This window comes from Trifolium pratense, linkage group LG6 (assembly GCF_020283565.1).
Source record: "Trifolium pratense cultivar HEN17-A07 linkage group LG6, ARS_RC_1.1, whole genome shotgun sequence".
Taxonomy (NCBI): Eukaryota; Viridiplantae; Streptophyta; class Magnoliopsida; order Fabales; family Fabaceae; genus Trifolium; species Trifolium pratense.
Genome location: NC_060064.1, coordinates 15,624,722 through 15,641,708, shown reverse-complemented (window position 1 = coordinate 15,641,708; position 16,987 = coordinate 15,624,722). Strand labels below are relative to the sequence as shown.

The 16,987-nt window shown below is 32.2% G+C and overlaps 1 protein-coding gene across 4 annotated transcripts; it reads left to right on the top strand.

Annotated features, from left to right (window-relative positions):
* The first annotated feature begins 10,210 nt into the window (after positions 1–10,210).
* Positions 10,211–15,201, top strand: LOC123891581 (F-box/FBD/LRR-repeat protein At1g13570-like). Of its 4 annotated transcripts, XR_006803162.1 has the most exons (6): positions 10,211–10,320; positions 10,534–11,391; positions 11,880–13,033; positions 13,187–14,014; positions 14,318–14,482; positions 14,562–15,200. XR_006803162.1 is itself a non-coding variant. In XM_045941469.1 (5 exons), exons 2-5 carry the CDS (start codon positions 13,464–13,466, stop codon positions 14,865–14,867), a joined length of 942 nt encoding a protein of 313 aa, XP_045797425.1. In that variant the 5' UTR covers positions 12,167–13,033; positions 13,187–13,463; the 3' UTR covers positions 14,868–15,120. The 4 variants fall into 4 exon arrangements, 2 of the variants coding, with proteins under 2 accessions (XP_045797425.1, XP_045797424.1); XR_006803163.1 differs by lacking the exon at positions 10,211–10,320 and having other exon boundaries at positions 10,331–11,391; positions 14,562–15,201; XM_045941469.1 differs by lacking the exons at positions 10,211–10,320; positions 10,534–11,391 and having other exon boundaries at positions 12,167–13,033; positions 13,187–13,500; positions 13,581–14,014; positions 14,562–15,120.
* The last annotated feature ends 1,786 nt before the right edge of the window (positions 15,202–16,987 follow it).

Below are 16,987 nucleotides of genomic sequence, written 5' to 3'. Positions count from 1 at the left end.
AGCCTCGTAGTTGTTTCTCTTGTTTTTATAGAATTTTTTGTGATTCTGCAACGTTTATAACAAAGTGGTAAGAATAGTTAAAAGAGCACTAGTTTTTTGTTTATAACCCTCTGGTTACTGGGGAAAGGGGCCCTATTAGTCAAGAGTTCGGCCGCGAGGTAAGTAAAGTTTGACAATAAAATTGTTCCACCCAGGAATCGAACTCGGGTTCTCCCGAAGTTCGTCCTTTTTGAGTGAAGCTCATTAACCACTTAAACCCAATGACATGGTCAAAATACTGTTGTTTTCTTTACAATGTTTATTCATCTTTTTTATTGATTTTTACTTCTTTTTTTTCGAATAAAAAATATTCATTTATGTGATATTAATGACATCGTTGATTTTTTTAAGGAATTATTCATTTTCATTGATTCATTCATTATTATTTTGGAAGAAATTTATAATGAATTTATTGAGTCATTTAAATTTTAAAAGTCTATAAAGTACTTTGAAATATCAAAAGTTTGTGTTCTAAAGTCTCACAAATTCTTGTGTATAAGAATCTTGATTGTAAAAAGTCTTTAGGGCTCGTTTGGTACGCAGGATAGCATAGTGACAAGATATGATATAAAACAGGATAAGGATAGGATATGATAACAACAGGATAACAATTATACTCAGTTATCATATCCTGTGTTTGGTGCACACAGGATAACAAAGGACAAACATGATAACTATTATATTTTGTTTTTAATACATACTTGTTCATAATAATATGATAAGATATATAACATATTTAATTGACAAAAATACTCTTATAAAACAATTTTTATTTTTTTAAAATTATTTTGTAATACTTTGAATTTTATAAATAAAAAATATAAATAAGTAAACAAATAACTTTATATAATTTAAAATAAAAATCATGAGAAAATAATCAAGTTTAATTTTTTATATGAATCATGATCAAATAAATAACTCAATAATATATACATGTTAGATAAGCCAAATAAATATATGATATATCTCATACGTAAATAATAAAACTACTATTGCAAAAGAATTATATTTAATTTTTTATAAAATTTAAATTAATATCCCTATTTGTCAATTTTTTAATAATCGTTTTACTTTAAAATATTGTAATTTTAGTAAAATTTTGATTTTTTAGAATATATAAATTACAAAATTACCCCTATGAGAAAATCACATATATATTTAAAAATTAATTAATTAATTGTTTTATTATTTATATTTTATTAATTTTATTTTATGTATTTTAAAATATATTTTATAAAATAAATCAGTATTTTTTTTTCTTATCCTATCCTGCTGGTAACCCAGCTCAAATTCAGGATAAGAATTATAACTAGAGAGACAAGATAGGATAAGCTTCAGGGTTAACTTATCATATCCTGTTGTATCACCAAACACTGGATTGCGGCAGGATATGATACAGTTATCCTATCCTGTCTCTTATCTTGTGCACCAAACAGACCCTTAAAAAAAGTAAGATGGCAATGGGTAGGGTATGGGTAAGGTACTATAGTACTCATCCCCATACCCGCAATTTGAAAAAATACCCGTACTCATCCCCATACCCGCGTGGGTAACAACCTTTGTACCCGTCCCCATACCCTATGGGTACCTAGGTACCCGTACCCGTTACCCGCAATTTTACTAAAAATAAATCGATCAATTATAAAATATCATATCGTTTTAATATAATTATTTTTTTTTAAAGATTTTAATGTTGACTCATCAAAATTATAAACAAAAATTTTACTAACCTCATGTTAAAGTTCATTTCTTTCTCGACATATTCACATTGTGTTTGTATTATGTTATAAATAAACTTTTTATTAAAAATTTGTAATAGTTTAATAGTGTTGTATTTTTTAAAATTGATATACATATGTAATTATACAATAATATATTTAAAATAAATAAATATATATTATGCGGGTATGGGGCGGGGTGGGTACTAAGGTACTCGTACCCGCAACCATACCCGTTGATTTTTGCGGGTAATTACCCATACACGTGCCCGTACCCAAAATGCGGGTTTTTACCCTACCCTTTATGAGTATTTTTTGCGGGTGCCCACTGGGTATGGGTTAAATTGTCATCCCTAAAAAAAAGTCTTCTAAAATCTCATAAAATCAATACAATCTCACAAAGTCTTTTAAAATCTTCAAAAAAAAATTTGCTAAAATTGTATTGTGTTGAAATCTTAATCCAATACACCTAAGGATGACAATGGGTAGGGTATGGGTAGGGTACTATAGTACCCATCCCCATACCCGCAGTTTGAAAAAATACTCGTACCCATCCCCATACCCACGTGGGTAACAACCTTTGTACCCGTCCTCATACCATATGGGTACCTAGGTACACATACCCGTACCCGTTACCTGCAATTTTACTAAAAATAAATCGATCAATTATAAAATATCATATCGTTTTAATATAATTAATTTTTTTTTAAAGATTTTAATGTTGACTCATCAAAATTATAAACAAAAATTTTACTAATCTCATGTTAAAGTTCATTTATTTATTGACATATTCACATTGTGTTTGTATTATGTTATAAATAAATTTTTTATTAAAAATTTGTAATAGTTTAATAGTGTTGTATTTTTTAAAATTGATATACATATGTAATTATATAATAATATATTTAAAATAAATAAATATATATTATGCGGGTATGGGGCGGGGTGGGTACTAAGGTACTCGTACCCGCACCCATACCCGTTGATTTTTGCGGGTAATTACACATATCCGTGCCCGTATCCAAAATGCGAGTTTTTATCCTACCCGTTATGGATATTTTTTGCGTGTGCCTACTGGGTATGGATAAAATTGTCATCCCTAAATACACCCCTAAAGGATACTAAAAAAATGGACCATATATGTGCCCTAATTTACGCCGTGGTCAATGATCAATTTTCTTAGGAAATATAAAATTTCTCATAACTTTTGGTTATAAAATTTCTAGCACCACAGTAAACTCTTTAAAGAGAGTTTAAAAGGTTATGCATAGTAATGTTGTGTCGCCTAAGTTAATGAATGTGGTTTTTTAAAGATTGGGTTTTGCTATCCAAAACGGTTTTGCGGCGCAGCTTGTTGCCGGTCAACTTTTTGTTCATATGTAATTATTATAATTATAATATATATATATATGGGGTTTTCTAACTTAGACCCTAGTTAGGTCTAAGTTAGCAAGGTGCACCTTTTCAATTGGACCAAAATACCCATTCTTTTTAATTAATTAACCAAAATACCCATTAATAGACGCGGATCCAGTGTTGCGCGCGTACCGAAGGACCATGGTTACAGACCGTTGATTTCCATCAGACAGCCAAGATCTGATCTCATCAAGACTGTCTGATCAATCCGACAGCCCAGATCATCCTGATCCATCAGATTCCAGCGTGTGCGCCACACTGGATTACACCCTGGAGAGAGAAAAATTTGCTTTTTAAAAGTAGGACACGTGTCACACAATGGTTGGCTGGACGTGATTTTTGTTCATTTAATACTTTGAACTCAATTATTTCGTTGTAAATTAATTATTTTTTTTTTTTATACCAAAATTCATAATTTTTTTTTTCTTCAAATAGAGACTTGGTTCGTTTGATTTGGACACCGAAAAAAAAATGTTATTTTTCACTACCTTAATCTCATTTTTTGTCTACTAAATACGTTACTTGTGTGTTGTAATTTAACACGCACCACTCAACCAACTCACTGAAACCATTATACCAGGAAAATAGTAGATAATATTCTGGAACTTTTGGTATATTTTATGAAATTTTTGGAGACCTGAAACTATTTTTAGTTAATTAAATGAGATAAAACGGTAATTAAAAACTAATGTTTGCTTCTGAAACCATTTTACTGGTAGAATGGTTGCACATAGTTGTATTCTGAAACCATTTTACTGGTAGAATGGTTTCAATGAGTAATTTATTAATTGTGTTTGCTTATGAAACCATTTATCTGGTACAATGGTTTCAGAGAGTTGTAATCTGAAACCATTTTGCTGGTAGAATGGTTTCAGTAAGTTGATTATTAGTTATTTGCTTCTGAAACCATTTAGCTTGTATAATGGTTGCACATAGTTGTACTCTGAAACTATTTTACTGGTAGAATGGTTTCAGTGAGTAATTTATTAATTGTGTTTGCTTCTGAAACCATTTTGCTGGTAGAATGGTTTCAGTAAGTTGATTCTTAGTTATTTGCTTCTGAAACCATTTAGCTGGTAGAATGGTTTCAGAGATTTGTACTCTGAAACCATTTTCCTGGTAGAATGGTTTCAGTGAGTTGATGTAAGGTAGTGAAAAATGAGATTAAGGTAGTGAAAAATTGGGTTTTTTTTTTTCTGTGTCCAAATCAAACGAACCAAGTCTCTATTTGTAGAGAAAAAAAATTATGAATTTTGGTATAAAAAAAAAAAAAAAAATTAATTTACAACGAAATAATTGAGTTCAAAGTATTAAATGGAAAAAAATCACGCCCAGCCAATCAGACAGCGACACGTGTCCTGCTTTTAAAAAGTAGATTCTTCTCTCTCCAGGGTGTAATCCAGTGTGGTGCAAGCGCTGGAATCTGATGGATTCGGATGATCTGGGCTGTCTGATTGATCAGACAGTCTTGATGAGATCAGATCTTGGCTGTCTGATGGAAATCAACGGCCTGTAACCATGGTCCTGCGGTACTCGCGCGACACTGGATTCGCGTCCATTGATGGTAATTTGGTTCATTAATTAAAAAGAATGGGTATTTTGGTCCAACTGAAAAGGTGCACTTTGCTAATTTAGACCCAACTGGGTCTAAATTAGCAGCCCCCTATATATATATATATATATATATATATATATATATATATATATATATATATATATATATATATATATATATAAAAGGTTTAACTACACATTTTATCCCTTACGTTTATTTTAGGTTTTAATTTGGTCCCTTATGTTTAAAAAGTATCAATTTGGTCCCTTACGTTTATTTTAGGTTTCAAGTTAGTCATTTCCGTTAGTTTTGTCACTAACAACGTTTGAACAGTACATGTGTCAGCGTATACAAGTGTCACGTGTCTGTCCACATATGCAAATTGACTGCCACATGTGTCAAAATTGACGGAAATGACTAACTTGAAACCTAAAATAAACGTAAGAGACCAAAGAGACCAAATGTGTAGTTAAGCCTATATAAAATGATTTGCTTTCATAAAAAAATAAAAATAAATTACAAGATACCATAGTGTTTGTCTAAAACAAAACTCAACTAGTATAGTCCTAATTTATGTGTAAAGTATTGTCACTGTAACGAGTTTTTAAAACAAAACTCAACTAGTATATATTTTTTTAGTGCCTCTATTAATAATTTGTGAACAAAATTAATCAATAAAAAACACATTTTAGTTTGACAAAAAAAAAATTGTAGATATGTTTATAATTTTGATATGTTAAAAAATTACAAGGTTTGTTTGATCCGTAAAATGTAAGTATTAGGAGTTGAATTAAGGTAGGACAAACTATGGGTATTTATTTATTTATAAAATGATTATGATAAAAACATACTCACTTGCAACTCACATTGACAAGTATCATTGAAATTCATATACACAATTACGAGGTTTTGACATGGTCGTCCCTGAGAATTTGATGCCCCATTTTTTTTAATTATAATATGTTACAGAGTAATATATTTTTGGGTAAATAGGGTTTTACCCTCTGCAAAATAAGCTAATTTTGCATTACCCCCTGCAAAAAAAAAAAACTTGGGATTACCCCCTGCAATATGAAGATTCTCTCTTTTTACCCCCTGCTTGACAATTTGGCATAGAATCTTTATTTTTTATGAGGTGGCATGCATATGTGGCATTTATTTCATTTTTATTTTTTTAATTTGCACATGTCATTTTTATTATTAAATAAATTGGTGACAAATATTTAAAAAATTCCACTTAATTAGTTTTTTAAAAAATAAAAAATATTGTGTCAAAAAAAAATATTAAAAATAAAATATGTTAATTAAAAAAGATATGTTAATCCATTGTTTCTAACGCAAAAAAAAAAACAAAAACTCACAATCTTTTCCTGTAACATAACACAAATGTTTCTCCTTCTCATTCTTCTTTTCAAAACCCAAAATTATTTTTTCTCTAACACAAACTCAGAATCCCAGAATCCTTTTTCTCTAAAATAAAACCTAGAAATCCGCCGAATCACTCCGCCGAATTCGTCGAAACAAATGATTGATGAAGAACAAAGGCAGGAACTAGGAACCGGATTTCCTATAAAGGCAGAAACTGAGTTTTTGAATTTATGGGTTAGGGATTGAATTGATGGGATGAAGAATTGGGAAGAAGAATTATGTTTTTGGGTTAGGAAGAAATTGGGTTGTTGCAAAGGGATGAAGAATAGAAGAACAAAAGAAATTTATGATTATGTTTCTGGGTTTACCGAGATTGATTTTTGGAAGAAAAAAAATTGGGTTCTTTTTGGATTGTTGTTCTTGGTGGTGTTGATGATTTTGTTGATGTTGTTGTTGTTCTTGGAGGTGTTGATGTTGTTGTTCTTGTTGAATGATGAAAGTTATCGTGGTAGGGATGAAGGAGAAATTAGAAAAGAATTTATTATTATTTTTTTAATTTTTAGTTTATTTAATAATAAAAATGACATGTGCAAATTAAAAAAAATTAAATGCCACATATGCATGTCACCTCATAAAAAAATAAAGATTCTATGCCAAGTTGTCAAGCAGGGGGTAAAAAGAGAGAATCTTAATATTGCAGGGGGTAATCCCAAGTTTTTTTTTGCAGGGGGTAATACAAAATTGGCTTATTTTGCAGGGGGTAAAACCCTATTTACCCTATATTTTTTTTTAATTAAATACGCATGTCATATGTGGACAATCTATCCTCCTTTGTATTGTATGTTAGTGTAAACCTTTTTTTTTGTGGAGTTTATGCTTATTCTAAAAGGCGAAAACTTAGGTTAAGTATCATCATCCTTTTGGTCTTGTTCTCCACTTAAAATTTGACACATCAACAATTTTTTCCATGCCAGCTTTAACAAATTGTTCTCCACTTAAATAAGATGTTGATGTGCCAAATTTTAAGTGGAGAACATGACCAAAATGATGTATGGTACTTGACCTAAGTTTTCTCTATTGTAAAAAGTATTTATATTACTTATTCAATTTTTTTTTTATTTTAATATATATATATATAGGGGTTTTCTAACTTAGACCCTAGTTAGGTCTAAGTTAGCAAGGTGCACATTTTCAATTGGACCAAAATACCCATTCTTTTAATTTTTGAAAGAATAGAGCAACAGGGGCATTTCTGTAAGGACCATGGTTACAGATCGTTGATTTCCATCAGACAGCCAAGATGTGATCTCATTAAGACTGTCTGATCAATCAGACAGCCCAGATCATCCTGATCTATCAGATCATCCTGTCTGCGCCACACTAGATTATAAGCTGGAGAGAGAAAATTTTGCTTTTGAAAAAGGCAGCCACGTGTCAGCATATGAATGGGTCTGCGTGATTTTTTTCATTTTATACTTTAAACTCGATTATTTCGTCGTAAATTAATTTTTTATTTTTTATTTTTTATACCAAAATTCATAATTTTTTTTTCTCTACAAATAGAGACTTGGTTCGTTTGATTTGGACACCGAAAAAAAAACGCAATTTTTCACTACTTTAAACTCGATTATTTCGTCGTAAATTAATTTTTTATTTTTTATTTTTTATACCAAAATTCATAATTTTTTTTTTCCTACAAATAGAGACTTGGTTCGTTTGATTTGGACACCGAAATCCTTATGAAACCATTTATATGGTAGAATGGTTTCAGAGAGTTGTAATCTGAAACCATTTTGCTGGTAGAATGGTTTCAGTAAGTTGATTATTAGTTATTTGCTTCTGAAACCATTTAGCTTGTAGAATGGTTGCACATAGTTGTATTCTGAAACCATTTTACTGGTAGAATGGTTTCAGTGAGTAATTTATTAATTGTGTTTGCTTCTGAAACCATTTATCTGGTAGAATGGTTTCAGAGAGTTGTAATCTGAAACCATTTTGCTGGTAGAATGGTTTCAGTAAGTTGATTATTAGTTATTTGCTTCTGAAACCATTTAGCTTGTAGAATGGTTGCACATAGTTGTATTCTGAAACCATTTTACTGGTAGAATGGTTTCAGTGAGTAATTTATTAATTGTGTTTGCTTCTGAAACCATTTATCTGGTACAATGGTTTCAGAGAGTTGTAATCTGAAACCATTTTGCTGGTAGAATGGTTTCAGTAAGTTGATTATTAGTTATTTGCTTCTGAAACCATTTAGCTTGTAGAATGGTTGCACATAGTTGTATTCTTAAACCATTTTACTGGTAGAATGGTTTCAGTGAGTAATTTATTAATTGTGTTTGCGTCTGAAACCATTTATCTGGTAGAATGGTTTCAGAGAGTTGTAATCTGAAACCATTTTGCTGGTAAAATGGTTTCAGTAAGTTGATTATTAGTTATTTGCTTCTGAAACCATTTAGCTTGTAGAATGGTTGCACATAGTTGTATTCTGAAACCATTTTACTGGTAGAATGGTTTCAGTGAGTAATTTATTAATTGTGTTTGCTTCTGAAACCATTTATCTGGTACAATGGTTTCAGAGAGTTGTAATCTGAAACCATTTTGCTGGTAGAATGGTTTCAGTAAGTTGATTATTAGTTATTTGCTTCTGAAACCATTTAGCTTGTAGAATGGTTGCACATAGTTGTATTATGAAACCATTTTACTAGTAGAATGGTTTCAGTGAGTAATTTATTAATTGTGTTTGCGTCTGAAACCATTTATCTGGTAGAATGGTTTCAGAGAGTTGTAATCTGAAACCATTTTGCTGGTAAAATGGTTTCAGTAAGTTGATTATTAGTTATTTGCTTCTGAAACCATTTAGCTTGTAGAATGGTTTCAGAGATTTGTACTCCGAAACCATTTTTCTGGTAGAATGGTTTCAGTGAGTTGATGTAAGGTAGTGAAAAATGAGATTAAGGTAGTGAAAAATTGGGTTTTTTTTCCTGGGTCCAAATCAAACGAACCAAGTCTCTATTTGTAGAGAAAAAAAAATTATGAATTTTGGTATAAAAAATAAAAAATAAAAAATTAATTTACGACGAAATAATCGAGTTTAAAGTAGTGAAAAATTGCGTTTTTTTTTCGGTGTCCAAATCAAACGAACCAAGTCTCTATTTGTAGAGAAAAAAAAATTATGAATTTTGGTATAAAAATTAAAAAATAAAAAATTAATTTACGACGAAATAATCGAGTTTAAAGTATAAAATGAAAAAAAATTAACGCAGCCAATCATATGCTGACACGTGGCCTGCCTTTTAAAAAGGCTTTCTCTCTCCGCGTCATCCTTTCCACCACGCGCGCCTGTCGGCGCGTGTGATGCACGCGCTCGATTTTTGTCAAATGAGAAGCTGCCACGTGTCTGGGGGGAAAAAGAAGTGGGGGGCGCGTGTAAAATTGCAGAAAATTACAGAAATGCCCCTGTTGCTCAATTCTTTCAAAAATTAAAAACATGGGTATTTTTGTCCAACTCAAAAGGTGCACCTTGCTAACTTAGACCCAACTGGGTCTAAGTTAGCAGCCCCCATATATATATATATATATATATATATATATATATATATATATAGTTAAAAATAATAACTTTGGTGCCCCTAAAAGCTTGGTGCACTGTCCGACCGCACCTCCCGAATACCCTCTGAAACCCCTCTGGGTTTTGAGTTTAAGTTTGAGTAAAATATCTATGTTATTGGTATGAAGTTTTCACCTTTTCGTTTAACAAATAACTAATCTCTACAAGAAAATAAATCGAAAAACTTGGTTCATCTTGACTCAACTCAACAAAATCGGAATCATCTCAAAATTTGACTCAACTTTGTCACAAATTATCAGATTCGATTAAAATTCCACTATTCCAGACCAATTTGATTCAGCTCCATAATTTGAATCAAAGAGGCCAATAGATTAAATTTAAATGTCACATCATATTAAAATGTACCGCATCACCTTAAGAGAAAAATGTGAACCTAATTTCGAAAATTGATAAAATATGGGATCAAAATTACTTATTATTAAAAAAAAGGGGGACCAAAATCCAAAATTGCTTATTTTACTGTAAAAATACAGATTTGTGCACCTTCGGATTAATACTACTTTATTTGAACATATATCTCAAATTCTCAATCACTGTATAAACCCTTAGTTTTGTGTGAACGCATTTCATTGCAGCGATTCTCACTCTCAACTGTAAGTTTTCATCACAAATTGCTACATTTCATTTACTTGTTATTATTATTATTTTATCATCATCCATTCTTTTCATAACTAGTGATGATAGTATGATTTAGTAAAAATTAGGGCACTGAAATTACTTCATTTTATGGTGTTTAGAGGCTTTTAAGTTAAATTAGTATGATTCTAAGCATTTTGGAATATTTACTGTTTTGCTTGAATTTCTAGGTCCTTTATAATATGTCTCAGTTCAACAAGAAAGCCCATCAATATGATCAAATTGATCGAATCAGTGACTTACCGAGTAATGTCATTGATGGTATCCTAGAACATTTGGACATCCGAGACGTAGTTAGGACTAGCATTTTGTCAACAAAGTGGAGGTATATGTGGACTTCAGTCCCAACACTTTGGTTTGATGAATTTTTTGATGAGTATGAGCATGATGAATTTTTTTATGAGTATGAGCATCTCGTTGACTGTAGCCCTGTAGTTTCTAAAATTATCACGGATGTTCTTATGCGTCACAATGGGACAATATATCATTTTTCTCTTTTCATACCTCCTGAATACAATTTCAAGATCACAATGGAGCACTTTGATACATGGGTTCCTCTTTTGTCAAGGAAGGGCATTAAATATCTTGAGCTTGCGAACCACGGAACACATCTCGATCAAATGCCGTATATTGTCTTGTCTTGTAAGGAATTGACTTACTTTAAATTTGCCGGCTTTAACTTGTCAATTCCACCTAATTTCTCTGGGTTTAAAAGATTGCTTAAACTTCACTTCATCAGTGTTACATTCGAGTCACGTGCACTTGAGAGTCTTATTTCTGGTTGTCCGTTACTTGAAAAGCTCAACATTGAATATTGTAATGGTTTTGAATATTTTGATTTTTCTGCTCCTTCTCTCAAAATCTTATCGCTAAACTTTGATGAAAATGTGGAGTCAATTTGTCTCAAGAAAGCAAAGAATCTGATTGATCTTACACTCATTGCTGCTGAAGGCTGGGTATCTGGTTTGATCAAAAGCTTGCCAAAAAATTTGCAGAGGTTTTCCATTGGTTCAAATTACAATAACGAGGTTAGAAAACAACATCACTATTAGATGTATATTTATTATTTTACAGTTGGGTAAGATTGTTGCTCATATGTTAGTTTGATAGTTTTGATATGAAACAAAGACCATAAAAGTATCAGTATGCATGCTGACATATATGATCTTGTTTAGATGAAGCACGAACACTCCTCATATTAGACATGTCCCGGACAAGCGTCGATGTCCAACACCGACACTTATGATTACATTAAATATGTCATTTTCTCAAATTATTAATGGTGTTGACGTGTCAGTGTTTGTGTCGTGTCTGGTGTCCGGTGTCCGGGCTTCATAGTATATATTTGGTATTAAAAATGTGTAATAGTTTAATAATGTTGTATTTTTTAAAATTGATATAGACATGTAATTATATAATAATATATATAAAATAAATAAATATATATTATGCGGGTATGAGGCGGGGTGGGTACTAAGGTACCCGTACCCACATCCATACCCGTTTATTTTTGCAGGTAATTACCCATATTCATGCTCCTACTCAAAATGCGGGTTTTTACCCTACCCATATGAATATTTTTTGCGGGTGTCCGCTAAATACGGGTCAAATTGCCGTCCCTACTACTTCAGTTCAGAGTTCAGAGACTAGAGTTCAGACTTCACTTCCACCGTTCGATCCAATAAGCACCGCCATTCCTCCGTTCAACCGGCGCCGCATTTACTCCTTCGTCCGTAACTCCACCGTAGCTCTCAATCACAATCTCTCTCTGCGCCCTTCAACACTGTAACATGCCGTCGCAAGTGCTTCAGGCTATTTTTCTGTGCTTTCTTACTTATTGCTTATTTTTTGACAAATACTTAGTGATCTATCTATTCATGTTATTGTTACTAGTATTATTTTTCTGTGCTTCATTATTCCAACACTGAAATGTATGGATATTAGTATCTTTTGGTAAAAAGAGAGTGAAATGAACTTGGAGTCTAGTCTTTCACTCTTGTTCTTATGCTGGCTTCTATAGTGTACTTTGGATTAATGCATTATTTGGAGATTCTTTAATTCAATTCTATTAATAGAGACCCCTTCATTCCAAATTGGTTTGATTTTATTGTATCAATCTATAATTGACATCACCAAGGGTTCATAACCCTTGCACATTCCTAGGCATGCAGTTTATTTGATGGAAGTTAATTTATGTGGTATGTATCTGCAGTAATTTGCATCTGAACATAATGTTCGTGCATTCATTGTCAATAAAAATCTTACATAAATGACACATTATTTGAGCAAATATACTATTGCGAATAAACAATGTGTCATTTATTCTTGGTGGAAACAATTCTTAGTCAGACTTTACTTACCCCGCGTCCGAACTCTAGATTACTTGGGCCCCATTCCCTTGAGAACCAGGGGGTTAATACCAAAAAAAATGTCATTGGTGTGTGTGGAAAGAAATAAAAAAGTATCTTTGTTGTTCATTGCATCTATTTTTTAAACAAACATAGTAATATTGAAATATGGGCCGGGTCGTGCCATTAGCAGTTAGACACACAAATTAGTTCTCTCTCACCGCAGCAACTAGTAACCCTAGCGCGGACATTTAAGCATCAGAAACAAGGTGCACTGCGGCGGCTCCCAGCAATCATCTCCGGAGCCTTCGTGCTGTCAGCGGTAAGCCTTCATAAAATTACAAATCTTTACCCTTTCATTTACTTTGCATGATTTGGTTATCTGATGATCTAATTTGATTTGATTAGTATTGTTAAAGTTGGAATAAACTTTTTCAATTATTCGTAATATTACCACTTCTGTTTGAATTTCTAGGTCCCTTATATATGTCTGTGCTCAACAAGAATGGCAATCAAGATGGATAACATTGATCGAATCAGTGACTTACCAAGTAATGTCATTGATGGCATCCTAGAACACTTGGACATCCAAGACCAAGTTAGGACTAGTATTTTATCAACAAAGTGGAGGTATTTGTGGACTTCAGTCCCACAACTTAAATTTGACACAAACTTTTTTGATAGTTTCCAGTATCTCGATAACCCTGGCCCTGTAGTTGTTGATGTCATCACGGATGTTATTATGATCCACAATGGTCCGATTTATAAGTTCACTCTTTCCATACCATATGGCGACGAGATCACAATGGAACACCTCAGTAAGTGGTTTCAGATTTTGTCAGGGCGGAGGGACATTAAATATCTTGAGCTAGCGAACTTCAGTACAGCTTTCAATCAAATGCCGGATATTGTCTTTTCTTGGAAGGAATTGACCGACTTTAAATTTTACGGATTTAACTTATCAATTCCTCCTAATTCCTGCTGCTTTAAAAAATTGGTTAATCTCTACTTACATTGTGTTGCATTCGAGTCCGGTGCGCTTGAGGGTCTTATTTCTAGTTGTCCGTTACTTGAAAAGCTCAGCATTCAACACTGTGATGGTTTTGAATATTTTGACTTTGCTGCTCCTTCTCTGAAAGTCTTATATCTAGACATTGATCAAGATACAAAGTCAATTTGTCTCAAGAAAGCAAAGAATCTGATTGATCTTACACTTGTGGCTGATGGAGGTTGGGTATCTGGTTTGATCAAAAGTTTGCCAAAAATTCAGAATCTTAACATTCATTTATGGTTCGATAACAAGGTTAGAAAATAACATCACTATAAATTGTGTATTTATTATTTTGTAGTTGGGCAAGATTTTAGCCCATATGTTCTGTTTTACATTTGATTATTTTTTGTGACCACTTCTATCTAATATCGCCTCACAGTTTGATCTTTTATAGACTGTATCTTAGTACTCTTTTATTGCATATTTAACAGAGAAGCATTGTCGGATTTTGATTGATGGTCCAAACCAATATTTACATTGAAAGTTGTGTTTTTTTTTTGTCACTTTAAGTGTTGTTTGTGCATTTTCTCATGGTTTGGTTGTTTGTATGCATAGATCCTCCCGATTGCAGATGTTATTCCACCCATGCTGTTAAAAAGCTCATTTGGCTCTATAGAGTGTCTGAAATTGGATGGTGTGTGTTTGAATGAATGTCGAGAACTTTTGTATATTGTTAGTGTACTCAAAAGTGCTCCTAGCTTGGTTGAACTTGTTATACAGGTGAATATGAATACGGAATACCTATGCTTCTTAGCTTGTTACTTTAGTCGTATTTTGACTCTACTTTTTTATAATTCAGGGTTACGACTGTATAGATATTACTCCAGCGCCCGATCATTTGGAGGAGTTTGAATGCAGTAGCTGTTGCCTTAATCGACTCCAGACAGTGGATATCTCCATTAAGTCTTGCCCTCAGTATGCAATGTGTTTGATTGAGTTCATACTTGCAAATTCTGCGTCGTTGGAGACTCTTACTTTTAGAGTTGGTCTTGGTCCTCAGAGAGTATATGCACTTGTGTTGTTAGGAATTTCACAAGACTTGTTATTGATGAAACGAGCATCACAAAGAGCACAGGTTGAGTTCCTTCATTTTGGTGATGATTAGTTGTGTTTATTGACAAACAATTTATGATAGCCAAATGGTTGTCACATTGAACCAGTGTTTAATTTCTTTTTCCCCAGGCCATTTGATATTATGTGGCCATTGTTTAGACTCGTTAACTTTCTGTTTTGGTTATTTTTTGGATGATTTTAGATTCTTGGATGATGAATCATGTATGTTTAAATGACAATTAGTATGTTTTTGAATTTGTTTACTAGTTAAATTTCCTTTGGATGGTCTTTTTTTGGATCAAGTGGTCTAGTAATTAGATATTCACCCATTGAGGTGAATAAGTGAGATTAGAAATCTCAGGTTTGAACTCTGGTCTTGCATTTATAATGCGGTGTTTCCACCAACTGAGTTATGTTTACAGGGACCCTTATAACTCTAGTTGACCTGGCGAGACAGACTAGTCCATTTTATCATCCCTAACCATATAGGGTGTAAATAAAATTTATATAAATTTCATGGTTTTATAAAAAGAATAATATACTTCTTTGGTTAATTTACTTAATGTTATATTTAAAAATTTGCTAAAAAAATAATCAGGGCTGCTGAACAGAGGGGGACACTTGGTGATTACTGATTATAAATAATTAGGATACTATTCCAAAAAAAAAAAATTAGGATACTAATACATTCTTCTCAACACACTCTCTTTAATTCGTTCATATTCAAATATGCCCTATTAAATTTATGTGGAACTACTAACAATGGATGAGGTAAAAGGTGACTTTATGAATTTTATTCTCATTGTAGACTGGTGTGTGGATCGAATTGCACGTTCATTGTGTTAATTTTGAAGATTTCTAATTCTTAGAGGTTGTCGGAATTTCGAACCATTAGCTGGTTGCCTTTATAAAGTATATTGGCCAAGGTGTTGGCGATTTGATTGAGACGAAAATTGGTTTTGGAAATATTGAAAAATTTCGATTGAAAGAGGAAAATTCACATTGTGTGTTTAGCAGATTTTCCGACCGATATTAGTCACCACAAAATGGCAGCAAAAACACTAGCAATAACAAGAGAACAAAAAAAAAATGTCACCTGTATAATTTAATGAGATTCATTTAAATTTCAATCAATTAGAAAATTGGTTTATAATATTCTTTGTAAATAATTAGGCACAATAAATTTGTTTGGGAGCCCCTAATATGGACTTCTTTTTTTAAGGTCCACCCATGGTGCTTAGTAAATGACCGGCAATAGTAGGTACAAATAATTTTTCTCTTTTTTGCCTCTATTTCACATTGTACATGCAATGGGATGAGTTTTTGCAATCAGAAACCAATTAATCATCTAATTTTCAATATAACATTTGTTTTGCTTAGATAGATGATGTTGCTCTCTGTGTATTTTCTGTTTCTTTTCCTTTGTTTTCCCTTTTATCTTGCTTTTTCGGTTCCCAGGTGTAAGGCCTTGAGCTTTGTGGTCTCAATTTGTGTTTATGTAGCAAAAACCTTATTGTTGTTTATGCAGCATATTATTCTATTGCACTTCTTGTGGTTGGAATATTTGTTTTCTTATCTAATAAAATTTGTTGATTTTAAAAAAAAATGGTTATGGAATCCGGGTGGGAAACATGGCTGAAGATTGATGAGTGAAGCGTGGAAACCAATTTCAGATGAGGGTGTAAAAAGTGAAATAGAGGTAAACAAGAGAGAAGTGATTTGTACCCACTATTGCAAGTCATTTCCTTAGGACCATGGGTGGTCCCTAAAAAAAGAGAGAAGTGATTTGTACCCATGAATAATGCTAGCAACACACTCTTTAACAAACACACTCCTCTTGTACCCAATTTGTTTTATTTTTTTATTTTTGATAAAACAATAAATTTGTTTGAGTCACAATTTTTAGTACGAAAGAGATATCTATATTTAATTTTAAGGTCTAACAATATCTCGTCTCGAATATAATTACAATCGAGATGTAATGAAGCCTCCCTATTATGGGCCCGTTTGGATATCATTTATTTATTAGTTTATGCAAATAAATAAATAATTTTTTATGTTAATTTACAAGTTTTTACTAAAAAAAATTGTATCTTTATAAGTTATTTTCTCATAAATCACTTTAAAAAACTTATAATAATACATAAAAACTTATTTATTTGCATAAGCTCA